This window comes from Mesoplodon mirus, assembly GCF_964341445.2.
Source record: "Mesoplodon mirus genome assembly, contig: SUPER_3_unloc_2, whole genome shotgun sequence".
Lineage (NCBI taxonomy): Eukaryota > Metazoa > Chordata > Mammalia > Artiodactyla > Ziphiidae > Mesoplodon > Mesoplodon mirus.
This window is the reverse complement of record NW_028295808.1, coordinates 326,830-352,698: the sequence shown is the minus strand read 5'-3', so window position 1 is coordinate 352,698 and position 25,869 is coordinate 326,830. Positions and strand designations below refer to the sequence as shown.

The 25,869-nt window shown below is 53.9% G+C and overlaps 3 protein-coding genes across 3 annotated transcripts; all 3 read left to right on the top strand.

Annotated features, from left to right (window-relative positions):
* Positions 1–153: 153 nt before the first annotated feature.
* Positions 154–6,914, top strand: LOC309801677 (Golgi-associated RAB2 interactor protein 4-like; the record flags this gene model as incomplete). Its single annotated transcript, XM_082646751.1, has 2 exons — positions 154–836; positions 6,869–6,914. 2 exons carry the CDS (start codon positions 154–156, stop codon positions 6,912–6,914), a joined length of 729 nt encoding a protein of 242 aa, XP_082502877.1.
* A 4,429-nt stretch (positions 6,915–11,343) lies between these two features.
* On the top strand, positions 11,344–12,156 carry LOC309801676 (Golgi-associated RAB2 interactor protein 4-like; the record flags this gene model as incomplete). The annotated part of the gene is made up of 1 exon (XM_082646750.1): positions 11,344–12,156. A coding segment is annotated over one exon (813 nt), but the record flags the coding sequence as incomplete, so codon positions are not given.
* A 4,787-nt stretch (positions 12,157–16,943) lies between these two features.
* LOC309801674 (Golgi-associated RAB2 interactor protein 4-like) lies at positions 16,944–23,714 on the top strand (the record flags this gene model as incomplete). Its single annotated transcript, XM_082646749.1, has 2 exons — positions 16,944–17,773; positions 23,669–23,714. 2 exons carry the CDS (start codon positions 16,944–16,946, stop codon positions 23,712–23,714), a joined length of 876 nt encoding a protein of 291 aa, XP_082502875.1.
* Between the last annotated feature and the right edge of the window lie 2,155 nt (positions 23,715–25,869).

Sequence of the window (25,869 nt, the reverse complement as noted above, 5' to 3'; positions counted from 1 at the left end):
GTGGGGGCCTGTGGGGCGGGCTTGGAAGACCTGCCACAGGGCCGCGTGTGTGACGCAGGAGCATCACAGCTCGCTCTTCTGCCAGTGAGGCCGAGGGAGGGAAGGGCCAGGGAGCCGCCTTAACCGCGCTGCCTGTCGTGATCAAAGACAGCCATGAGTGGGGACTCTCTGCTCCCGTATCACACGGCCCGGAGCAGCACCTGGGTGGACCTGTTCAACACCACCACGGGGAAGCTGCAGCAGCAACTGCACAAGGGCGAATACGACCATTTCAAGTACGCGCCGATATTCGAGAGCGACTTCATCCAGGTCACGAAGAGGGGAGAAGCGATTGACGTGCACAACTGGGGCGGCCTGGTGACCATGGGCATCACATCCACCAGCCCCGTCCTCCCGCTCCCAGACATCATGCTGCTGGCCCAACGGGCCACCGGCTGTGAAAAGCACGCCGAGCGCAGCCAGGCCACCAAGGGCAAGAGCCACAAGGCTGCAAAGACCTTAGAGCTCACCAGGCTCCTTCCCTTGGAGTTCGTGAGGATCTCCACTCACAATCGTGAGAAACAACAGCTGCGTGTGAAGCTTGCCACTGGCCGCTGCTTCTACCTGCAGCTGTGTCCCCCTCTGGACGCGCGGGAAGACCTCTTCGCCGAGTGGGAACAGCTGATTTACCTCCTGCGACCACCAATGGACAGTGAAAGCAACACCTATGCCGTTCCCGTCTGGGACATGCCCTGCATGCCTGTGTTCAGGGAGCAGCAGGACGGGAGGAGCCCGGCCGTGGAGGATTTCCAAGGAAAGGGGCATCAGGACCAGGTGAACGTCAGCAGCCTGCACACGTGCCCTGAGGTGGCCGGGGCCACGCCTGCAGCTTTTGCTGGGGGTCACGGAATCCAACTGGACTCCCACAAGCCCGATACCATGCCCGATGTGGCCACTGCGAAAGCAAAACCTACTACAGGGCTCGACAAAGCATCAGCATCGCAGTCAACGATTAAGGTGGAGACAGCAGGGATGGCAGGAGGCACCGCAGCGGGTGCTTTGAGCACGGCAGTGATCAAGTCTCCTGCCACTGAAGAGCGGAGCACGGCCGTAGCAGCCACAGCCAGCGACGGGCCCGGAGGAAGCAAAACCAACAGAGCCACTGGGGACACTGCCACAACATCCCTGAGGAGCGGGAAAACGGCCTTGGCAGGTGCTGAGAACAATTCAGAGTATGCTTCCAGCACGTCCACCAGCCTCTCCCCAGGGGCCGGCATGACTGTGGTCGGAGCAGAACCTACCAGCAAGACTGTCAAAGCAAGAGCCGACAAGGACGATGAGGGGACCCTCGTCTCAAGCTTGCCACAGGAAGGCAAAGTGAGCGAACAGGATGGCAGCTCACAGAGAGTGTCCCAGGCCCGCAAGGGAAGAAGGGAGAGGAGGGAGCACTGGGGAGAGGACAGAGCTCTGACGAGCCCCAAGCTCTGCAGTTCCGTGGAAAGCCACCACAAGGCAGCGGGGAGCAAGACAATCCCCAAAGCAGCTGGCCCGTGCTCAGGCGGCCGCAGAGCCACTAGAGAGGACCAAAAGGCCAAAGGCCACGGCAGCCCGGGGGGCAGCGAGCAGGGCGCTGCTCCCAAAGGCATCAGCCGTGCTCCTATCACCAGTGAGTCCAAGACCTCGCACAAATCGGGCAGGAGCTTATCTCCAGCGCGTTCAGGTCCCACCACCAACATACTCAGCAGGATCAGCTCTTTCTTCAGGAATGTGAGAGCCAGACTTACAAAAAAGACAGTGGCCTCATCACGAAATAAACATGGGAGCATCCTGGCGGAGCCAGTGGAAGGGACCCGAGTGGAGGCCATGACAGAGACAGCAGAGAGTGGCCAGGGCCTGGAAATCACCGGTGTGACATCTGAGACCATGGAGCCAGTGACCGTTGAAGCCCATCAATAGGACCTAGAGCTGGGAGCTGCAAAGGGGAACAGGGCTCTGGGAAATACCCCTGGAGAGCCCATTTCAGCTTCCTTACTGCAATTTAAATAAAAAAAACATACAGTCTGAGAACGCATGCAGTGTTTTGTCTGAATTTCTAGGTCCCGAAGCCCAGCCGTAGCCTCACAGTGGATTCTGTGATGTCAGCTGTGCCACAGTCTGAGACCCAGTGTCCAGGCAAGGGCAGCCCCGCCTCACACGCATGCTCAGCGCCAACAGCACTGCTCCATCTGGCTTCCACTCCTTTCTGGCTTTGCCCCCCAGGGCCATGGCTCAAAGTCAGACTATGGTCTGGGAAGCTCTCCTTCACTATCCCGCTATTCTTTTTTTTTTTTTTTTTTTTTTTTTGCGGTACGCGGGCCACTCACTGTTGTGGCCTCTCCCGTCATGGAGCACAGGCTCCGGACACGCAGGCCCAGCGGCCATGGCTCACGGGCCCAGCCGCTCCGCGGCCTGTGGGATCTTCCAGGACCGGGGCACGAACTCATGTTCCCTGCATCCTCAGGTGGACTCTCAATGACTGCGCCACCAGGGAATGCCCACCCCTATTCTTTTAATAAACGCTTATTCCCCCTGAAAGTCTGTAAACAGAGCCAGAACAGGACTCATGTCCCCTCGGGCTATTCAGTGGACAGAAATAAGGGCGGCAGTATTAGCTAGCAATCAGAACAGCAAGCACTCTCATCTAGACTTAGCCGTTCCCTGCCCAGGTATATACCCTGGAGAAACACACATGGTCTAAGAAACAACTCTGAGAATGTTTAGAGCAAAAATAACTTAACAGCACAACACGGGCAACAGCCCAAATTTCCATCAGCAGAATTCATACAGCAGGATAGGATGAGATTGGCATATTCAATAGTGAAAAATAAATGAGCTACACACATTAGCATAGATCAACTTCTCATGGTTTTTAAAAACATCAAAAGAATGGGATACAGTTCCACTCATGGAACCATTCTGAAACAAGCTCAAACAACGGATTGCATAGGGTCCATGTTTAAAAAAACGGTAGCTAAACCTGAGGGAAGAGTAAACACAAAATTGAGGACAGTTTACTCTAGGGTGGAAAGGCTAGCTCAAGGAGGTTGACACAAGGCTGTTAGTGCTGCTGGGAATTGTTCTGTCTCTGAAGCAAGATGGTAGGTACACAGGTGTTGTAGTTTTCACATTTTACTAACTCTGAAATCAGGATGGTCCTACAATCACCGTGGCAGTTGTGATGAAGTTATTGGCCAATGCCTTTCTCTTTTAATCATTGTATTTATGCACAAAAATGATGACAAAAAGGCTTGGCATCTTTAAAGGACATTTATTTAAGGTAAAGTACAAGAACACTTGTTTGGTTATTAGGAAAAGAAGGAACGATATGCCCATTTTACAGATGAGAACACTGAGGCTCAGAGAAGGTAACCTGCTGCAGTCGCACAATGGGATCTTTGCAGAACAGTGATCCACCAGCCCACTTCTCTATGCAAAGCCCTGTCTGTTGTATGCGAAGGAAGCAAGCAAACAAGCCTGAGCTAGGACCAGCACAAGAACCCGTGGCACCACCATCCTTACCATCATGTTCCAACACTACAGAGATGAGCATCAATTTTACTAGATTGAGGGGAGGGAGGGGTGGGGGCCGGGAGCCGGTTTTCGAACTTCAGTGAGCACACAGCTCTTAGCTGGCCTTATCTCGAGAGCATCCAGTCCACCCTTGAGCTGTGTCTGGCTCCCAGGCTTCTACCTCTAGCCTCTGGCATGACCCGGGCTGTGGCCAGAAACAGGCTCCCACCTGGAATTCCAGCGTTCACTCCTGGAACGTCCAGCATCCTGTCCTCCTCCAGCCACTAATTCAACTTTTGAATGCCCTGCTCACAAGGGTTTCTCCACACCAAATCTGCAGGAACTTTTTTCTTCTGGGGCTCCAAAACCAAATCCTTAAACCTCACATGAGGGAGAGTATTTGTTAGGTCAGAGCATCCTTGTTGATTGGACCTCCAGTTTGTGACTTCCACAGACCTCATCACGGGAGGCTGGGGAGAGGTCTCTTCTGTTGGTGGACGGAATGGTGGGCACTTGGTGGGGAGCACTGATGAGAAAGGGAGCCAGCCCAAGACCTACACATATGCACTGTTTCCCCTGGCCAAACAAGGTTCCTGACCCCAGAATTAACCCAGAGTTTCCCAGAAGACGAGGAGCTGCAGGGAGCCGCAATTAATGCTTTACTCTCCACCAGCTTTTCCTTGGACCCAAGGAGGAGAAATTACAAAAAGATCACATCACACTCCTTTGATCTGATGATTTCCACACAGGCAAGTGCAGGGAAACACTAGTCTGAAGGAAGAAAATGCATTAAAAACACGTGCACAGGGACTTCCCTGGTGGCGCAGTGGTTAAGGATCCGCCTGCCGACGCAGGGCACCCGGGTTCGAGCCCTGGTCCAGGAAGATCCCACATGCCACGGAGCAACTAAGCCCGTGCGCCACAACTACTGAGCCTGTGCTCTAGAGCCCGCGAGCCACAACTACCGAAGCCCGCACGCCTAGAGCCCGTGCTCCCCAACAAGAGAAGCCAACAATAAAAAATAAAATAAATTTACGGGAAAAACAACACGTGCATAGCCCTTAGCTGTTTATAAAGTTCTTGAATGTGTGTGCCCCCTTCCGATTCTCACGTCTTTCCACTTTGCGGATAAGCAAGCGGAAGTTCAGAGCATTTGAAGGACTTGCTCAAGGTGGCAGGTGATGGTGCAGAGAGGGAGCTACCTCGGTGCAACAACTTTCAGACAGTGTGCCACCCCGGTCCCGCACAGAGGTACACAGATGGTGGAGGAGACAGGACAGCACGAGTCATGATCACAACTCTGAGTGACAAATACAATGAGAGACGTGTGTTTGGGGACTGGATCTATTCAGAGGAGGGGGTCTGGGGCATGGGAAGGAGTTCTGGGTTAGGGAAGGCTTCACAGGGGAACTGGCACTCACCATCGTCCACGTTTACTGAGATTTTATGAAAGGACAGAGTAAGGACCGCCACTGCCAACTCTGCCCTATTCGATACAATTAAACCATGAGCTTAAGTGGTTCAAATTGATCCCATCGTCTTACATTGCTATAGATTTCATCCAGTAGCTGAATTTGGGGGAGGAAAAGAAAAAGGACCCACACAAAACTTTCCTTCTTGAAGACATTTTTATTTTGCTAACGCACCTGAGTCCCTGGCACGATGGGCCTGTCCTCCGTGGGGGCAATGGGGTGTTTGGGAGAGGATGGGGGCCCTGCCCTGAGGGGGCAGCTGGGGGATGAGGCAAAGGGCTCTGTGACAGTGATAGGTCACAAAGGGCTTTGTGACACTGATAGGTCACAAAGGGCATCAGAGGATAAATAGGCTGTGCCAGGGGGTTAGGCTGACAAAGTGGTTACTTCTCTCACTAGGACGGAAGTTCACCACAGCCTCTTGGGGAGATAAAAACCCAGAAGCAGAAGTGAGGTGAGGCGGAGGGGGAGCCTACCGTACCTCTCGACACACTTGAAGAGATTCAGCCTGGGCTCCAGGCGCCCTACAGCGTCCCAACTGTGATCATCTGTGCCCCTACACACACCCCTGCCTCTGGGAGACCCGGAGGCAAACGTGGGGGCCTGTGGGGCGGGCTTGGAAGACCTGCCACAGGGCCGCGTGTGTGACGCAGGAGCATCGCAGCTCGCTCTTCTGCCAGTGAGGCCGAGGGAGGGAAGGGCCAGGGAGCCGCCTTAACCACGCTGCCTGTCGTGATCAAAGACAGCCATGAGTGGGGACTCTCTGCTCCCGTATCACACGGCCCGGAGCAGCACCTGGGTGGACCTGTTCAACACCACCACGGGGAAGCTGCAGCAGCAACTGCACAAGGGCGAATACGACCATTTCAAGTACGCGCCAATATTCGAGAGCGACTTCATCCAGGTCACGAAGAGGGGAGAAGCGATTGACGTGCACAACTGGGGCGGCCTGGTGACCATGGGCATCACATCCACCAGCCCCGTCCTCCCGCTCCCAGACATCATGCTGCTGGCCCAACGGGCCACCGGCTGTGAAAAGCACGCCGAGCACAGCCAGGCCACCAAGGGCAAGAGCCACAAGGCTGCAAAGACCTTAGAGCTCACCAGGCTCCTTCCCTTGGAGTTCGTGAGGATCTCCACTCACAATCGTGAGAAACAACAGCTGCGTGTGAAGCTTCCCACTGGCCGCTGCTTCTACCTGCAGCTGTGTCCCCCTCTGGACGCGCGGGAAGACCTCTTTGCCGAGTGGGAACAGCTGATTTACCTCCTGCGACCACCAGTGGACAGTGAAAGCAACACCTATGCCGTTCCCGTCTGGGACATGCCCTGCATGCCTGTGTTCGAGGAGGTGAAGGACGGGAGGAGCCCGGCCGTGGAGGATTTCCAAGGAAAGGGGCATCAGGACCAGGTGAACGTCAGCAGCCTGCACACGTGCCCTGAGGTGGCCGGGGCCATGCCTGCAGCTTTTGCTGGGGGGCACGGAATCCAACTGGACTCCCACAAGCCCGATACCATGCCCGATGTGGCCACTGCGAAAGCAAAACCTACTACAGGGCTCGACAAAGCGTCAGCATCGCAGTCAACGACAAAGTTGGAGACAGCAGGGATGGCAGGAGGCACCGCAGCGGGTGCTTTTAGCACGGCAGTGATCAAGTCTGCTGCCACTGAAGAGCGGAGCACGGCCATAGCAGCCACAGCCAGCGACGGGCCCGGAGGAAGCAAAACCAACAGAGCCACTGGGGACACTGCCACAACATCCCTGAGGAGCGGGAAAACGGCCTTGGCAGGTGCTGAGAACAATTCAGAGTATGCTTCCAGCACGTCCACCAGCCTCTCCCCAGGGGCCGGCATGACTGTGGTCGGAGCAGAACCTACCAGCAAGAGTGTCAAATCAAGAGCCGACAAGGACGATGAGGGGACCCTCGTCTCAAGCTTGCCACAGGAAGGCAAAGTGAGCGAACAGGATGGCAGCCCACAGAGAGTGTCCCAGGCCCGCAAGGGAAGAAGGGAGAGGAGGGAGCACTGGGGAGAGGACAGAGCTCTGACGAGCCCCAAGCTCTGCAGTTCCGTGGAAAGCCACCACAAGGCAGCGGGGAGCAAGACAATCCCCAAAGCAGCTGGCCCGTGCTCAGGCGGCCGCAGAGCCACTAGAGAGGACCAAAAGGCCAAAGGCCACGGCAGCCCGGGGGGCAGCGAGCAGGGCGCTGCTCCCAAAGGCATCAGCCGTGCTCCTATCACCAGTGAGTCCAAGACCTCGCACAAATCGGGCAGGAGCTTATCCCCAGCGCGTTCAGGTCCCACCAACAACATACTCAGCAGGATCGGCTCTTTCTTCAGGAATGTGAGAGCCAGACTTACAAAAAAGACAGTGGCCTCATCACGAAATAAACATGGGAGCATCCTGGCGGAGCCAGTGGAAGGGACCCGAGTGGAGGCCATGACAGAGACAGCAGAGAGTGGCCAGGGCCTGGAAATCACCGGTGTGACATCTGAGACCATGGAGCCAGTGACCGTTGAAGCCCATCAATAGGACCTAGAGCTGGGAGCTGCAAAGGGGAACAGGGCTCTGGGAAATACCCCTGGAGAGCCCATTTCAGCTTCCTTACTGCAATTTAAATAAAAAAAACATACAGTCTGAGAACGCATGCAGTGTTTTGTCTGAATTTCTAGGTCCCGAAGCCCAGCCGTAGCCTCACAGTGGATTCTGTGATGTCAGCTGTGCCACAGTCTGAGACCCAGTGTCCAGGCAAGGGCAGCCCCGCCTCACACGCATGCTCAGCGCCAACAGCACTGCTCCATCTGGCTTCCACTCCTTTCTGGCTTTGCCCCCCAGGGCCATGGCTCAAAGTCAGACTATGGTCTGGGAAGCTCTCCTTCACTATCCCGCTATTCTTTTTTTTTTTTTTTTTTTTTTTTTGCGGTACGCGGGCCACTCACTGTTGTGGCCTCTCCCGTCACGGAGCACAGGCTCCGGACACGCAGGCCCAGCGGCCATGGCTCACGGGCCAACCGCTCCGCGGCCTGTGGGATCTTCCAGGACCGGGGCACGAACTCATGTTCCCTGCATCCTCAGGTGGACTCTCAATGACTGCGCCACCAGGGAATGCCCACCCCTATTCTTTTAATAAACGCTTATTCCCCCTGAAAGTCTGTAAACAGAGCCAGAACAGGACTCATGTCCCCTCGGGCTATTCAGTGGACAGAAATAAGGGCGGCAGTATTAGCTAGCAATCAGAACAGCAAGCACTCTCATCTAGACTTAGCCGTTCCCTGCCCAGGTATATACCCTGGAGAAACACACATGGTCTAAGAAACAACTCTGAGAATGTTTAGAGCAAAAATAACTTAACAGCACAACACGGGCAACAGCCCAAATTTCCATCAGCAGAATTCATACAGCAGGATAGGATGAGATTGGCATATTCAATAGTGAAAAATAAATGAGCTACACACATTAGCATAGATCAACTTCTCATGGTTTTTAAAAACATCAAAAGAATGGGATACAGTTCCACTCATGGAACCATTCTGAAACAAGCTCAAACAACGGATTGCATAGGGTCCATGTTTAAAAAAACGGTAGCTAAACCTGAGGGAAGAGTAAACACAAAATTGAGGACAGTTTACTCTAGGGTGGAAAGGCTAGCTCAAGGAGGTTGACACAAGGCTGTTAGTGCTGCTGGGAATTGTTCTGTCTCGGAAGCAAGATGGTAGGTACACAGGTGTTGTAGTTTTCACATTTTACTAACTCTGAAATCAGGATGGTCCTACAATCACCGTGGCAGTTGTGATGAAGTTATTGGCCAATGCCTTTCTCTTTTAATCACTTGTATTTATGCACAAAAATGATGTCAGAAAGGCTTGGCATCTTTAAAGGACATTTATTTAAGGTAAAGTACAAGAACACTTGTTTGGTTATTAGGAAAAGAAGGAACGATATGCCTATTTTACAGATGAGAACACTGAGGCTCAGAGAAGGTAACCTGCTGCAGTCGCACAATGGGATCTTTGCAGAACAGTGATCCACCAGCCCACTTCTCTATGCAAAGCCCTGTCTGTAGTATGCGAAGGAAACAAGCAAACAAGCCTGAGCTAGGACCAGCACAAGAACCCGCGGCACCACCATCCTTACCATCATGTTCCAACACTACAGAGATGAGCATCAATTTTACTAGATTGAGGGGAGGGAGGGGTGGGGGCCGGGAGCCGGTTTTCGAACTTCAGTGAGCTCACAGCTCTTAGCTGGCCTTATCTCGAGAGCATCCAGTCCACCCTTGAGCTGTGTCTGGCTCCCAGGCTTCTACCTCTAGCCTCTGGCATGACCCGGGCTGCGGCCAGAAACAGGCTCCCACCTGGAATTCCAGCGTTCACTCCTGGAACGTCCAGCATCCAGTCCTCCTCCAGCCACTAATTCAACTTTTGAATGCCCTGCTCACAAGGGTTTCTCCACACCAAATCTGCAGGAACTTTTTTCTTCTGGGGCTCCAAAACCAAATCCTTAAACCTCACATGAGGGAGAGTATTTGTTAGGTCAGAGCATCCTTGTTGATTGGACCTCCAGTTTGTGACTTCCACAGACCTCATCACGGGAGGCTGGGGAGAGGTCTCTTCTGTTGGTGGACGGAATGGTGGGCACTTGGTGGGGAGCACTGATGAGAAAGGGAGCCAGCCCAAGACCTACACATATGCACTGTTTCCCCTGGCCAAACAAGGTTCCTGACCCCAGAATTAACCCAGAGTTTCCCAGAAGACTAGGAGCTGCAGGGAGCCGCAATTAATGCTTTACTCTCCACCAGCTTTTCCTTGGACCCAAGGAGGAGAAATTACAAAAAGATCACATCACACTCCTTTGATCTGATGATTTCCACACAGGCAAGTGCAGGGAAACACTAGTCTGAAGGAAGAAAATGCATTAAAAACACGTGCACAGGGACTTCCCTGGTGGCGCAGTGGTTAAGGATCCGCCTGCCGACGCAGGGGACCCAGGTTCGAGCCCTGGTCCAGGAAGATCCCACATGCCACGGAGCAACTAAGCCCGTGCGCCACAACTACTGAGCCTGTGCTCTAGAGCCCGCGAGCCACAACTACCGAAGCCCGCACGCCTAGAGCCCGTGCTCCCCAACAAGAGAAGCCAACAATAAATAATAAAATAAATTTACGGGGAAAACAACACGTGCATAGCCCTTAGCTGTTTATAAAGTTCTTGAATGTGTGTGCCCCCTTCCGATTCTCACGTCTTTCCACTTTGCGGATAAGCAAGCGGAAGTTCAGAGCATTTGAAGGACTTGCTCAAGGTGGCAGGTGATGGTGCAGAGAGGGAGCTACCTCGGTGCAACAACTTTCAGACAGTGTGCCACCCCGGTCCCGCACAGAGGTACACAGATGGTGGAGGAGACAGGACAGCACGAGTCATGATCACAACTCTGAGTGACAAATACAATGAGAGACGTGTGTTTGGGGACTGGATCTATTCAGAGGAGGGGGTCTGGGGCATGGGAAGGAGTTCTGGGTTAGGGAAGGCTTCACAGGGGAACTGGCACTCACCATCGTCCACGTTTACTGAGATTTTATGAAAGGACAGAGTAAGGACCGCCACTGCCAACTCTGCCCTATTCGATACAATTAAACCATGAGCTTAAATGGTTCAAATTGATCCCATCGTCTTACATTGCTATAGATTTCATCCAGTAGCTGAATTTGGGGGAGGAAAAGAAAAAGGACCCACACAAAACTTTCCCACTTGAAGACATTTTTATTTTGGTAACGCACCTGAGTCCCTGGCAGGATGGGCCTGTCCTCCGTGGGGGCAATGGGGTGTTTGGGAGAGGATGGGGGCCCTGCCCTGAGGGGGCAGCTGGGGGATGAGGCAAAGGGCTCTGTGACAGTGATAGGTCACAAAGGGCTTTGTGACACTGATAGGTCACAAAGGGCATCAGAGGATAAATAGGCTGTGCCAGGGGGTTAGGCTGACAAAGTGGTTACTTCTCTCACTAGGACGGAAGTTCACCACAGCCTCTTGGGGAGATAAAAACCCAGAAGCAGAAGTGAGGTGAGGCGGAGGGGGAGCCTACCGTACCTCTCGACACACTTGAAGAGATTCAGCCTGGGCTCCAGGTGCCCTACAGCGTCCCAACTGTGATCATCTGTGCCCCTACACACACCCCTGCCTCTGGGAGACCCGGAGGCAAACGTGGGGGCCTGTGGGGCGGGCTTGGAAGACCTGCCACAGGGCCGCGTGTGTGACGCAGGAGCATCACAGCTCGCTCTTCTGCCAGTGAGGCCGAGGGAGGGAAGGGCCAGGGAGCCGCCTTAACCGCGCTGCCTGTCGTGATCAAAGACAGCCATGAGTGGGGACTCTCTGCTCCCGTATCACACGGCCCGGAGCAGCACCTGGGTGGACCTGTTCAACACCACCACGGGGAAGCTGCAGCAGCAACTGCACAAGGGCGAATACGACCACTTCAAGTACGCGCCGATATTCGAGAGCGACTTCATCCAGGTCACGAAGAGGGGAGAAGCGATTGACGTGCACAACTGGGGCGGCCTGGTGACCATGGGCATCACATCCACCAGCCCCGTCCTCCCGCTCCCAGACATCATGCTGCTGGCCCAACGGGCCACCGGCTGTGAAAAGCACGCCGAGTGCAGCCAGGCCACCAAGGGCAAGAGCCACAAGGCTGCAAAGACCTTAGAGCTCACCAGGCTCCTTCCCTTGGAGTTCGTGAGGATCTCCACTCACAATCGTGAGAAACAACAGCTGCGTGTGAAGCTTGCCACTGGCCGCTGCTTCTACCTGCAGCTGTGTCCCCCTCTGGACGCGCGGGAAGACCTCTTCGCCGATTGGGAACAGCTGATTTACCTCCTGCGAACACCAGTGGACAGTGAAAGCAACACCTATGCCGTTCCCGTCTGGGACATGCCCTGCATGCCTGTGTTCGGGGAGCAGCAGGACGGGAGGAGCCCGGCCGTGGAGGATTTCCAAGGAAAGGGGCATCAGGACCAGGTGAACGTCAGCAGCCTGCACACGTGCCCTGAGGTGGCCGGGGCCACGCCTGCAGCTTTTGCTGGGGGGCACGGAATCCAACTGGACTCCCACAAGCCCGATACCGTGCCCGATGTGGCCACTGCGAAAGCAAAACCTACTACAGGGCTCGACAAAGCATCAGCATCGCAGTCAACGATTAAGGTGGAGACAGCAGGGATGGCAGGAGGCACCGCAGCGGGTGCTTTGAGCATGGCAGTGATCAAGTCTCCTGCCGCTGAAGAGCGGAGCACGGCCATAGCAGCCACAGCCAGCGACGGGCCCGGAGGAAGCAAAACCAACAGAGCCACTGGGGACACTGCCACAACATCCCTGAGGAGCGGGAAAACGGCCTTGGCAGGTGCTGAGAACAATTCAGAGTATGCTTCCAGCACGTCCACCAGCCTCTCCCCAGGGGCCGGCATGACTGTGGTCGGAGCAGAACCTACCAGCAAGACTGTCAAAGCAAGAGCCGACAAGGACGATGAGGGGACCCTCGTCTCAAGCTTGCCACAGGAAGGCAAAGTGAGCGAACAGGATGGCAGCTCACAGAGAGTGTCCCAGGCCTGCAAGGGAAGAAGGGAGAGGAGGGAGCACTGGGGAGAGGACAGAGCTCTGACGAGCCCCAAGCTCTGCAGTTCCGTGGAAAGCCACCACAAGGCAGCGGGGAGCAAGACAATCCCCAAAGCAGCTGGCCCGTGCTCAGGCGGCCGCAGAGCCACTAGAGAGGACCAAAAGGCCAAAGGCCACGGCAGCCCGGGGGGCAGCGAGCAGGGCGCTGCTCCCAAAGGCATCAGCCGTGCTCCTATCACCAGTGAGTCCAAGACCTCGCACAAATCGGGCAGGAGCTTATCTCCAGCGCGTTCAGGTCCCACCACCAACATACTCAGCAGGATCAGCTCTTTCTTCAGGAATGTGAGAGCCAGACTTACAAAAAAGACAGTGGCCTCATCACGAAATAAACATGGGAGCATCCTGGCGGAGCCAGTGGAAGGGACCCGAGTGGAGGCCATGACAGAGACAGCAGAGAGTGGCCAGGGCCTGGAAATCACCGGTGTGACATCTGAGACCATGGAGCCAGTGACCGTTGAAGCCCATCAATAGGACCTAGAGCTGGGAGCTGCAAAGGGGAACAGGGCTCTGGGAAATACCCCTGGAGAGCCCATTTCAGCTTCCTTACTGCAATTTAAATAAAAAAAACATACAGTCTGAGAACGCATGCAGTGTTTTGTCTGAATTTCTAGGTCCCGAAGCCCAGCCGTAGCCTCACAGTGGATTCTGTGATGTCAGCTGTGCCACAGTCTGAGACCCAGTGTCCAGGCAAGGGCAGCCCCGCCTCACACGCATGCTCAGCGCCAACAGCACTGCTCCATCTGGCTTCCACTCCTTTCTGGCTTTGCCCCCCAGGGCCATGGCTCAAAGTCAGACTATGGTCTGGGAAGCTCTCCTTCACTATCCCGCTATTCTTTGATTTTTTTTTTTTTTTTTTTTTTTTTGCGGTACGCGGGCCACTCACTGTTGTGGCCTCTCCCGTCACGGAGCACAGGCTCCGGACACGCAGGCCCAGCGGCCATGGCTCACGGGCCCAGCCGCTCCGCGGCCTGTGGGATCTTCCAGGACCGGGGCACGAACTCATGTTCCCTGCATCCTCAGGTGGACTCTCAATGACTGCGCCACCAGGGAATGCCCGCCCCTATTCTTTTAATAAACGCTTATTCCCCCTGAAGGTCTGTAAACAGAGCCAGAACAGGACTCATGTCCCCTCGGGCTATTCAGTGGACAGAAATAAGGGCGGCAGTATTAGCTAGCAATCAGAACAGCAAGCACTCTCATCTAGACTTAGCCGTTCCCTGCCCAGGTATATACCCTGGAGAAACACACATGGTCTAAGAAACAACTCTGAGAATGTTTAGAGCAAAAATAACTTAACAGCACAACACGGGCAACAGCCCAAATTTCCATCAGCAGAATTCATACAGCAGGATAGGATGAGATTGGCATATTCAATAGTGAAAAATAAATGAGCTACACACATTAGCATAGATCAACTTCTCATGGTTTTTAAAAACATCAAAAGAATGGGATACAGTTCCACTCATGGAACCATTCTGAAACAAGCTCAAACAACGGATTGCATAGGGTCCATGTTTAAAAAAACGGTAGCTAAACCTGAGGGAAGAGTAAACACAAAATTGAGGACAGTTTACTCTAGGGTGGAAAGGCTAAGTCAAGGAGGTTGACACAAGGCTGTTAGTGCTGCTGGGAATTGTTCTGTCTCTGAAGCAAGATGGTAGGTACACAGGTGTTGTAGTTTTCACATTTTACTAACTCTGAAATCAGGATGGTCCTACAATCACCGTGGCAGTTGTGATGAAGTTATTGGCCAATGCCTTTCTCTTTTAATCATTGTATTTATGCACAAAAATGATGTCAGAAAGGCTTGGCATCTTTAAAGGACATTTATTTAAGGTAAAGTACAAGAACACTTGTTTGGTTATTAGGAAAAGAAGGAACGATATGCCCATTTTACAGATGAGAACACTGAGGCTCAGAGAAGGTAACCTGCTGCAGTCGCACAATGGGATCTTTGCAGAACAGTGATCCACCAGCCCACTTCTCTATGCAAAGCCCTGTCTGTTGTATGCGAAGGAAGCAAGCAAACAAGCCTGAGCTAGGACCAGCACAAGAACCCGTGGCACCACCATCCTTACCATCATGTTCCAACACTACAGAGATGAGCATCAATTTTACTAGATTGAGGGGAGGGAGGGGTGGGGGCCGGGAGCCGGTTTTCGAACTTCAGTGAGCTCACAGCTCTTAGCTGGCCTTATCTCGAGAGCATCCAGTCCACCCTTGAGCTGTGTCTGGCTCCCAGGCTTCTACCTCTAGCCTCTGGCATGACCCGGGCTGCGGCCAGAAACAGGCTCCCACCTGGAATTCCAGCGTTCACTCCTGGAACGTCCAGCATCCAGTCCTCCTCCAGCCACTAATTCAACTTTTGAATGCCCTGCTCACAAGGGTTTCTCCACACCAAATCTGCAGGAACTTTTCTCTTCTGGGGCTCCAAAACCAAATCCTTAAACCTCACATGAGGGAGAGTATTTGTTAGGTCAGAGCATCCTTGTTGATTGGACCTCCAGTTTGTGACTTCCACAGACCTCATCACGGGAGGCTGGGGAGAGGTCTCTTCTGTTGGTGGACGGAATGGTGGGCACTTGGTGGGGAGCACTGATGAGAAAGGGAGCCAGCCCAAGACCTACACATATGCACTGTTTCCCCTGGCCAAACAAGGTTCCTGACCCCAGAATTAACCCAGAGTTTCCCAGAAGACTAGGAGCTGCAGGGAGCCGCAATTAATGCTTTACTCTCCACCAGCTTTTCCTTGGACCCAAGGAGGAGAAATTACAAAAAGATCACATCACACTCCTTTGATCTGATGATTTCCACACAGGCAAGTGCAGGGAAACACTAGTCTGAAGGAAGAAAATGCATTAAAAACACGTGCACAGGGACTTCCCTGGTGGCGCAGTGGTTAAGGATCCGCCTGCCGACGCAGGGGACCCAGGTTCGAGCCCTGGTCCAGGAAGATCCCACATGCCACGGAGCAACTAAGCCCGTGCGCCACAACTACTGAGCCTGTGCTCTAGAGCCCGCGAGCCACAACTACCGAAGCCCGCACGCCTAGAGCCCGTGCTCCCCAACAAGAGAAGCCAACAATAAATAATAAAATAAATTTACGGGGAAAACAACACGTGCATAGCCCTTAGCTGTTTATAAAGTTCTTGAATGTGTGTGCCCCCTTCCGATTCTCACGTCTTTCCACTTTGCGGATAAGCAAGCGGAAGTTCAGAGCATTTGAAGGACTTGCTCAAGGTGGCAGGTGATGGTGCAGAGAGGGAGCTACCTCGGTGCAACAACTTTCAGACAGTGTGCCACCCCGGTCCCGCACAGAGGTACACAGATGGTGGAGGAGACAGGACAGCACGAGTCATGATCACAACTCTGAGTGACAAATACAATGAGAGACGTGTGTTTGGGGACTGGATCTATTCAGAGGAGGGGGTCTGGGGCATGGGAAGGAGTTCTGGGTTAGGGAAGGCTTCACAGGGGAACTGGCACTCACCATCGTCCACGTTTACTGAGATTTTATGAAAGGACAGAGTAAGGACCGCCACTGCCAACTCTGCCCTATTCGATACAATTAAACCATGAGCTTAAATGGTTCAAATTGATCCCATCGTCTTACATTGCTATAGATTTCATCCAGTAGCTGAATTTGGGGGAGGAAAAGAAAAAGGACCCACACAAAACTTTCCCACTTGAAGACATTTTTATTTTGGTAACGCACCTGAGTCCCTGGCAGGATGGGCCTGTCCTCCGTGGGGGCAATGGGGTGTTTGGGAGAGGATGGGGGCCCTGCCCTGAGGGGGCAGCTGGGGGATGAGGCAAAGGGCTCTGTGACAGTGATAGGTCACAAAGGGCTTTGTGACACTGATAGGTCACAAAGGGCATCAGAGGATAAATAGGCTGTGCCAGGGGGTTAGGCTGACAAAGTGGTTACTTCTCTCACTAGGACGGAAGTTCACCACAGCCTCTTGGGGAGATAAAAACCCAGAAGCAGAAGTGAGGTGAGGCGGAGGGGGAGCCTACCGTACCTCTCGACACACTTGAAGAGATTCAGCCTGGGCTCCAGGTGCCCTACAGCGTCCCAACTGTGATCATCTGTGCCCCTACACACACCCCTGCCTCTGGGAGACCCGGAGGCAAACGTGGGGGCCTGTGGGGCGGGCTTGGAAGACCTGCCACAGGGCCGCGTGTGTGACGCAGGAGCATCACAGCTCGCTCTTCTGCCAGTGAGGCCGAGGGAGGGAAGGGCCAGGGAGCCGCCTTAACCGCGCTGCCTGTCGTGATCAAAGACAGCCATGAGTGGGGACTCTCTGCTCCCGTATCACACGGCCCGGAGCAGCACCTGGGTGGACCTGTTCAACACCACCACGGGGAAGCTGCAGCAGCAACTGCACAAGGGCGAATACGACCACTTCAAGTACGCGCCGATATTCGAGAGCGACTTCATCCAGGTCACGAAGAGGGGAGAAGCGATTGACGTGCACAACTGGGGCGGCCTGGTGACCATGGGCATCACATCCACCAGCCCCGTCCTCCCGCTCCCAGACATCATGCTGCTGGCCCAACGGGCCACCGGCTGTGAAAAGCACGCCGAGTGCAGCCAGGCCACCAAGGGCAAGAGCCACAAGGCTGCAAAGACCTTAGAGCTCACCAGGCTCCTTCCCTTGGAGTTCGTGAGGATCTCCACTCACAATCGTGAGAAACAACAGCTGCGTGTGAAGCTTGCCACTGGCCGCTGCTTCTACCTGCAGCTGTGTCCCCCTCTGGACGCGCGGGAAGACCTCTTCGCCGATTGGGAACAGCTGATTTACCTCCTGCGAACACCAGTGGACAGTGAAAGCAACACCTATGCCGTTCCCGTCTGGGACATGCCCTGCATGCCTGTGTTCGGGGAGCAGCAGGACGGGAGGAGCCCGGCCGTGGAGGATTTCCAAGGAAAGGGGCATCAGGACCAGGTGAACGTCAGCAGCCTGCACACGTGCCCTGAGGTGGCCGGGGCCACGCCTGCAGCTTTTGCTGGGGGGCACGGAATCCAACTGGACTCCCACAAGCCCGATACCGTGCCCGATGTGGCCACTGCGAAAGCAAAACCTACTACAGGGCTCGACAAAGCATCAGCATCGCAGTCAACGATTAAGGTGGAGACAGCAGGGATGGCAGGAGGCACCGCAGCGGGTGCTTTGAGCATGGCAGTGATCAAGTCTCCTGCCGCTGAAGAGCGGAGCACGGCCATAGCAGCCACAGCCAGCGACGGGCCCGGAGGAAGCAAAACCAACAGAGCCACTGGGGACACTGCCACAACATCCCTGAGGAGCGGGAAAACGGCCTTGGCAGGTGCTGAGAACAATTCAGAGTATGCTTCCAGCACGTCCACCAGCCTCTCCCCAGGGGCCGGCATGACTGTGGTCGGAGCAGAACCTACCAGCAAGACTGTCAAAGCAAGAGCCGACAAGGACGATGAGGGGACCCTCGTCTCAAGCTTGCCACAGGAAGGCAAAGTGAGCGAACAGGATGGCAGCTCACAGAGAGTGTCCCAGGCCTGCAAGGGAAGAAGGGAGAGGAGGGAGCACTGGGGAGAGGACAGAGCTCTGACGAGCCCCAAGCTCTGCAGTTCCGTGGAAAGCCACCACAAGGCAGCGGGGAGCAAGACAATCCCCAAAGCAGCTGGCCCGTGCTCAGGCGGCCGCAGAGCCACTAGAGAGGACCAAAAGGCCAAAGGCCACGGCAGCCCGGGGGGCAGCGAGCAGGGCGCTGCTCCCAAAGGCATCAGCCGTGCTCCTATCACCAGTGAGTCCAAGACCTCGCACAAATCGGGCAGGAGCTTATCTCCAGCGCGTTCAGGTCCCACCACCAACATACTCAGCAGGATCAGCTCTTTCTTCAGGAATGTGAGAGCCAGACTTACAAAAAAGACAGTGGCCTCATCACGAAATAAACATGGGAGCATCCTGGCGGAGCCAGTGGAAGGGACCCGAGTGGAGGCCATGACAGAGACAGCAGAGAGTGGCCAGGGCCTGGAAATCACCGGTGTGACATCTGAGACCATGGAGCCAGTGACCGTTGAAGCCCATCAATAGGACCTAGAGCTGGGAGCTGCAAAGGGGAACAGGGCTCTGGGAAATACCCCTGGAGAGCCCATTTCAGCTTCCTTACTGCAATTTAAATAAAAAAAACATACAGTCTGAGAACGCATGCAGTGTTTTGTCTGAATTTCTAGGTCCCGAAGCCCAGCCGTAGCCTCACAGTGGATTCTGTGATGTCAGCTGTGCCACAGTCTGAGACCCAGTGTCCAGGCAAGGGCAGCCCCGCCTCACACGCATGCTCAGCGCCAACAGCACTGCTCCATCTGGCTTCCACTCCTTTCTGGCTTTGCCCCCCAGGGCCATGGCTCAAAGTCAGACTATGGTCTGGGAAGCTCTCCTTCACTATCCCGCTATTCTTTTTTTTTTTTTTTTTTTTTTTTTTTTTTTTTTTTTGCGGTACGCGGGCCACTCACTGTTGTGGCCTCTCCCGTCACGGAGCACAGGCTCCGGACACGCAGGCCCAGCGGCCATGGCTCACGGGCCCAGCCGCTCCGCGGCCTGTGGGATCTTCCAGGACCGGGGCACGAACTCATGTTCCCTGCATCCTCAGGTGGACTCTCAACCACTGCGCCTGCAGGGAATCCCCCCCCATTCTTTTTATAAACGCTTATTCCCCCTGAAGGTCTGTAAACAGAGCCAGAACAGGACTCATGTCCCCTCGGGCTATTCAGTGGACAGAAATAAGGGCGGCGGTATTAGCTAGCAATCAGAACAGCAAGCACTCTCATCTAGACTTAGCCGTTCCGTGCCCAGGTATATACCCTGGAGAAACACACATGGTCTAAGAAACAACTCTGAGAATGTTTAGAGCAAAAATAACTTAACAGCACAACACGGGCAACAGCCCAAATTTCCATCAGCAGAATTCATACAGCAGGATAGGATGAGATTGGCATATTCAATAGTGAAAAATAAATGAGCTACACACATTAGCATAGATCAACTTCTCATGGTTTTTAAAAACATCAAAAGAATGGGATACAGTTCCACTCATGGAACCATTCTGAAACAAGCTCAAACAACGGATTGCATAGGGTCCATGTTTAAAAAAACGGTAGCTAAACCTGAGGGAAGAGTAAACACAAAATTGAGGACAGTTTACTCTAGGGTGGAAAGGCTAGCTCAAGGAGGTTGACACAAGGCTGTTAGTGCTGCTGGGAATTGTTCTGTCTCTGAAGCAAGATGGTAGGTACACAGGTGTTGTAGTTTTCACATTTTACTAACTCTGAAATCAGGATGGTCCTACAATCACCGTGGCAGTTGTGATGAAGTTATTGGCCAATGCCTTTCTCTTTTAATCATTGTATTTATGCACAAAAATGATGTCAGAAAGGCTTGGCATCTTTAAAGGACATTTATTTAAGGTAAAGTACAAGAACACTTGTTTGGTTATTAGGAAAAGAAGGAACGATATGCCCATTTTACAGATGAGAACACTGAGGCTCAGAGAAGGTAACCTGCTGCAGTCGCACAATGGGATCTTTGCAGAACAGTGATCCACCAGCCCACTTCTCTATGCAAAGCCCTGTCTGTTGTATGCGAAGGAAGCAAGCAAACAAGCCTGAGCTAGGACCAGCACAAGAACCCGTGGCACCACCATCCTTACCATCATGTTCCAACACTACAGAGATGAGCATCAATTTTACTAGATTGAGGGGAGGGAGGGGTGGGGGCCGGGAGCCGGTTTTCGAACTTCAGTGAGCACACAGCTCTTAGCTGGCCTTATCTCGAGAGCATCCAGTCCACCCTTGAGCTGTGTCTGGCTCCCAGGCTTCTACCTCTAGCCTCTGGCATGACCCGGGCTGTGGCCAGAAACAGGCTCCCACCTGGAATTCCAGCGTTCACTCCTGGAACGTCCAGCATCCTGTCCTCCTCCAGCCACTAATTCAACTTTTGAATGCCCTGCTCACAAGGGTTTCTCCACACCAAATCTGCAGGAACTTTTTTCTTCTGGGGCTCCAAAACCAAATCCTTAAACCTCACATGAGGGAGAGTATTTGTTAGGTCAGAGCATCCTTGTTGATTGGACCTCCAGTTTGTGACTTCCACAGACCTCATCACGGGAGGCTGGGGAGAGGTCTCTTCTGTTGGTGGACGGAATGGTGGGCACTTGGTGGGGAGCACTGATGAGAAAGGGAGCCAGCCCAAGACCTACACATATGCACTGTTTCCCCTGGCCAAACAAGGTTCCTGACCCCAGAATTAACCCAGAGTTTCCCAGAAGACGAGGAGCTGCAGGGAGCCGCAATTAATGCTTTACTCTCCACCAGCTTTTCCTTGGACCCAAGGAGGAGAAATTACAAAAAGATCACATCACACTCCTTTGATCTGATGATTTCCACACAGGCAAGTGCAGGGAAACACTAGTCTGAAGGAAGAAAATGCATTAAAAACACGTGCACAGGGACTTCCCTGGTGGCGCAGTGGTTAAGGATCCGCCTGCCGACGCAGGGCACCCGGGTTCGAGCCCTGGTCCAGGAAGATCCCACATGCCACGGAGCAACTAAGCCCGTGCGCCACAACTACTGAGCCTGTGCTCTAGAGCCCGCGAGCCACAACTACCGAAGCCCGCACGCCTAGAGCCCGTGCTCCCCAACAAGAGAAGCCAACAATAAAAAATAAAATAAATTTACGGGAAAAACAACACGTGCATAGCCCTTAGCTGTTTATAAAGTTCTTGAATGTGTGTGCCCCCTTCCGATTCTCACGTCTTTCCACTTTGCGGATAAGCAAGCGGAAGTTCAGAGCATTTGAAGGACTTGCTCAAGGTGGCAGGTGATGGTGCAGAGAGGGAGCTACCTCGGTGCAACAACTTTCAGACAGTGTGCCACCCCGGTCCCGCACAGAGGTACACAGATGGTGGAGGAGACAGGACAGCACGAGTCATGATCACAACTCTGAGTGACAAATACAATGAGAGACGTGTGTTTGGGGACTGGATCTATTCAGAGGAGGGGGTCTGGGGCATGGGAAGGAGTTCTGGGTTAGGGAAGGCTTCACAGGGGAACTGGCACTCACCATCGTCCACGTTTACTGAGATTTTATGAAAGGACAGAGTAAGGACCGCCACTGCCAACTCTGCCCTATTCGATACAATTAAACCATGAGCTTAAGTGGTTCAAATTGATCCCATCGTCTTACATTGCTATAGATTTCATCCAGTAGCTGAATTTGGGGGAGGAAAAGAAAAAGGACCCACACAAAACTTTCCTTCTTGAAGACATTTTTATTTTGCTAACGCACCTGAGTCCCTGGCACGATGGGCCTGTCCTCCGTGGGGGCAATGGGGTGTTTGGGAGAGGATGGGGGCCCTGCCCTGAGGGGGCAGCTGGGGGATGAGGCAAAGGGCTCTGTGACAGTGATAGGTCACAAAGGGCTTTGTGACACTGATAGGTCACAAAGGGCATCAGAGGATAAATAGGCTGTGCCAGGGGGTTAGGCTGACAAAGTGGTTACTTCTCTCACTAGGACGGAAGTTCACCACAGCCTCTTGGGGAGATAAAAACCCAGAAGCAGAAGTGAGGTGAGGCGGAGGGGGAGCCTACCGTACCTCTCGACACACTTGAAGAGATTCAGCCTGGGCTCCAGGCGCCCTACAGCGTCCCAACTGTGATCATCTGTGCCCCTACACACACCCCTGCCTCTGGGAGACCCGGAGGCAAACGTGGGGGCCTGTGGGGCGGGCTTGGAAGACCTGCCACAGGGCCGCGTGTGTGACGCAGGAGCATCGCAGCTCGCTCTTCTGCCAGTGAGGCCGAGGGAGGGAAGGGCCAGGGAGCCGCCTTAACCACGCTGCCTGTCGTGATCAAAGACAGCCATGAGTGGGGACTCTCTGCTCCCGTATCACACGGCCCGGAGCAGCACCTGGGTGGACCTGTTCAACACCACCACGGGGAAGCTGCAGCAGCAACTGCACAAGGGCGAATACGACCATTTCAAGTACGCGCCAATATTCGAGAGCGACTTCATCCAGGTCACGAAGAGGGGAGAAGCGATTGACGTGCACAACTGGGGCGGCCTGGTGACCATGGGCATCACATCCACCAGCCCCGTCCTCCCGCTCCCAGACATCATGCTGCTGGCCCAACGGGCCACCGGCTGTGAAAAGCACGCCGAGCGCAGCCAGGCCACCAAGGGCAAGAGCCACAAGGCTGCAAAGACCTTAGAGCTCACCAGGCTCCTTCCCTTGGAGTTCGTGAGGATCTCCACTCACAATCGTGAGAAACAACAGCTGCGTGTGAAGCTTCCCACTGGCCGCTGCTTCTACCTGCAGCTGTGTCCCCCTCTGGACGCGCGGGAAGACCTCTTTGCCGAGTGGGAACAGCTGATTTACCTCCTGCGACCACCAGTGGACAGTGAAAGCAACACCTATGCCGTTCCCGTCTGGGACATGCCCTGCATGCCTGTGTTCGAGGAGGTGAAGGACGGGAGGAGCCCGGCCGTGGAGGATTTCCAAGGAAAGGGGCATCAGGACCAGGTGAACGTCAGCAGCCTGCACACGTGCCCTGAGGTGGCCGGGGCCATGCCTGCAGCTTTTGCTGGGGGGCACGGAATCCAACTGGACTCCCACAAGCCCGATACCATGCCCGATGTGGCCACTGCGAAAGCAAAACCTACTACAGGGCTCGACAAAGCGTCAGCATCGCAGTCAACGACAAAGTTGGAGACAGCAGGGATGGCAGGAGGCACCGCAGCGGGTGCTTTTAGCACGGCAGTGATCAAGTCTGCTGCCACTGAAGAGCGGAGCACGGCCATAGCAGCCACAGCCAGCGACGGGCCCGGAGGAAGCAAAACCAACAGAGCCACTGGGGACACTGCCACAACATCCCTGAGGAGCGGGAAAACGGCCTTGGCAGGTGCTGAGAACAATTCAGAGTATGCTTCCAGCACGTCCACCAGCCTCTCCCCAGGGGCCGGCATGACTGTGGTCGGAGCAGAACCTACCAGCAAGAGTGTCAAATCAAGAGCCGACAAGGACGATGAGGGGACCCTCGTCTCAAGCTTGCCACAGGAAGGCAAAGTGAGCGAACAGGATGGCAGCCCACAGAGAGTGTCCCAGGCCCGCAAGGGAAGAAGGGAGAGGAGGGAGCACTGGGGAGAGGACAGAGCTCTGACGAGCCCCAAGCTCTGCAGTTCCGTGGAAAGCCACCACAAGGCAGCGGGGAGCAAGACAATCCCCAAAGCAGCTGGCCCGTGCTCAGGCGGCCGCAGAGCCACTAGAGAGGACCAAAAGGCCAAAGGCCACGGCAGCCCGGGGGGCAGCGAGCAGGGCGCTGCTCCCAAAGGCATCAGCCGTGCTCCTATCACCAGTGAGTCCAAGACCTCGCACAAATCGGGCAGGAGCTTATCCCCAGCGCGTTCAGGTCCCACCAACAACATACTCAGCAGGATCGGCTCTTTCTTCAGGAATGTGAGAGCCAGACTTACAAAAAAGACAGTGGCCTCATCACGAAATAAACATGGGAGCATCCTGGCGGAGCCAGTGGAAGGGACCCGAGTGGAGGCCATGACAGAGACAGCAGAGAGTGGCCAGGGCCTGGAAATCACCGGTGTGACATCTGAGACCATGGAGCCAGTGACCGTTGAAGCCCATCAATAGGACCTAGAGCTGGGAGCTGCAAAGGGGAACAGGGCTCTGGGAAATACCCCTGGAGAGCCCATTTCAGCTTCCTTACTGCAATTTAAATAAAAAAAACATACAGTCTGAGAACGCATGCAGTGTTTTGTCTGAATTTCTAGGTCCCGAAGCCCAGCCGTAGCCTCACAGTGGATTCTGTGATGTCAGCTGTGCCACAGTCTGAGACCCAGTGTCCAGGCAAGGGCAGCCCCGCCTCACACGCATGCTCAGCGCCAACAGCACTGCTCCATCTGGCTTCCACTCCTTTCTGGCTTTGCCCCCCAGGGCCATGGCTCAAAGTCAGACTATGGTCTGGGAAGCTCTCCTTCACTATCCCGCTATTCTTTTTTTTTTTTTTTTTTTTTTTTTGCGGTACGCGGGCCACTCACTGTTGTGGCCTCTCCCGTCACGGAGCACAGGCTCCGGACACGCAGGCCCAGCGGCCATGGCTCACGGGCCAACCGCTCCGCGGCCTGTGGGATCTTCCAGGACCGGGGCACGAACTCATGTTCCCTGCATCCTCAGGTGGACTCTCAATGACTGCGCCACCAGGGAATGCCCACCCCTATTCTTTTAATAAACGCTTATTCCCCCTGAAAGTCTGTAAACAGAGCCAGAACAGGACTCATGTCCCCTCGGGCTATTCAGTGGACAGAAATAAGGGCGGCAGTATTAGCTAGCAATCAGAACAGCAAGCACTCTCATCTAGACTTAGCCGTTCCCTGCCCAGGTATATACCCTGGAGAAACACACATGGTCTAAGAAACAACTCTGAGAATGTTTAGAGCAAAAATAACTTAACAGCACAACACGGGCAACAGCCCAAATTTCCATCAGCAGAATTCATACAGCAGGATAGGATGAGATTGGCATATTCAATAGTGAAAAATAAATGAGCTACACACATTAGCATAGATCAACTTCTCATGGTTTTTAAAAACATCAAAAGAATGGGATACAGTTCCACTCATGGAACCATTCTGAAACAAGCTCAAACAACGGATTGCATAGGGTCCATGTTTAAAAAAACGGTAGCTAAACCTGAGGGAAGAGTAAACACAAAATTGAGGACAGTTTACTCTAGGGTGGAAAGGCTAGCTCAAGGAGGTTGACACAAGGCTGTTAGTGCTGCTGGGAATTGTTCTGTCTCGGAAGCAAGATGGTAGGTACACAGGTGTTGTAGTTTTCACATTTTACTAACTCTGAAATCAGGATGGTCCTACAATCACCGTGGCAGTTGTGATGAAGTTATTGGCCAATGCCTTTCTCTTTTAATCACTTGTATTTATGCACAAAAATGATGTCAGAAAGGCTTGGCATCTTTAAAGGACATTTATTTAAGGTAAAGTACAAGAACACTTGTTTGGTTATTAGGAAAAGAAGGAACGATATGCCTATTTTACAGATGAGAACACTGAGGCTCAGAGAAGGTAACCTGCTGCAGTCGCACAATGGGATCTTTGCAGAACAGTGATCCACCAGCCCACTTCTCTATGCAAAGCCCTGTCTGTAGTATGCGAA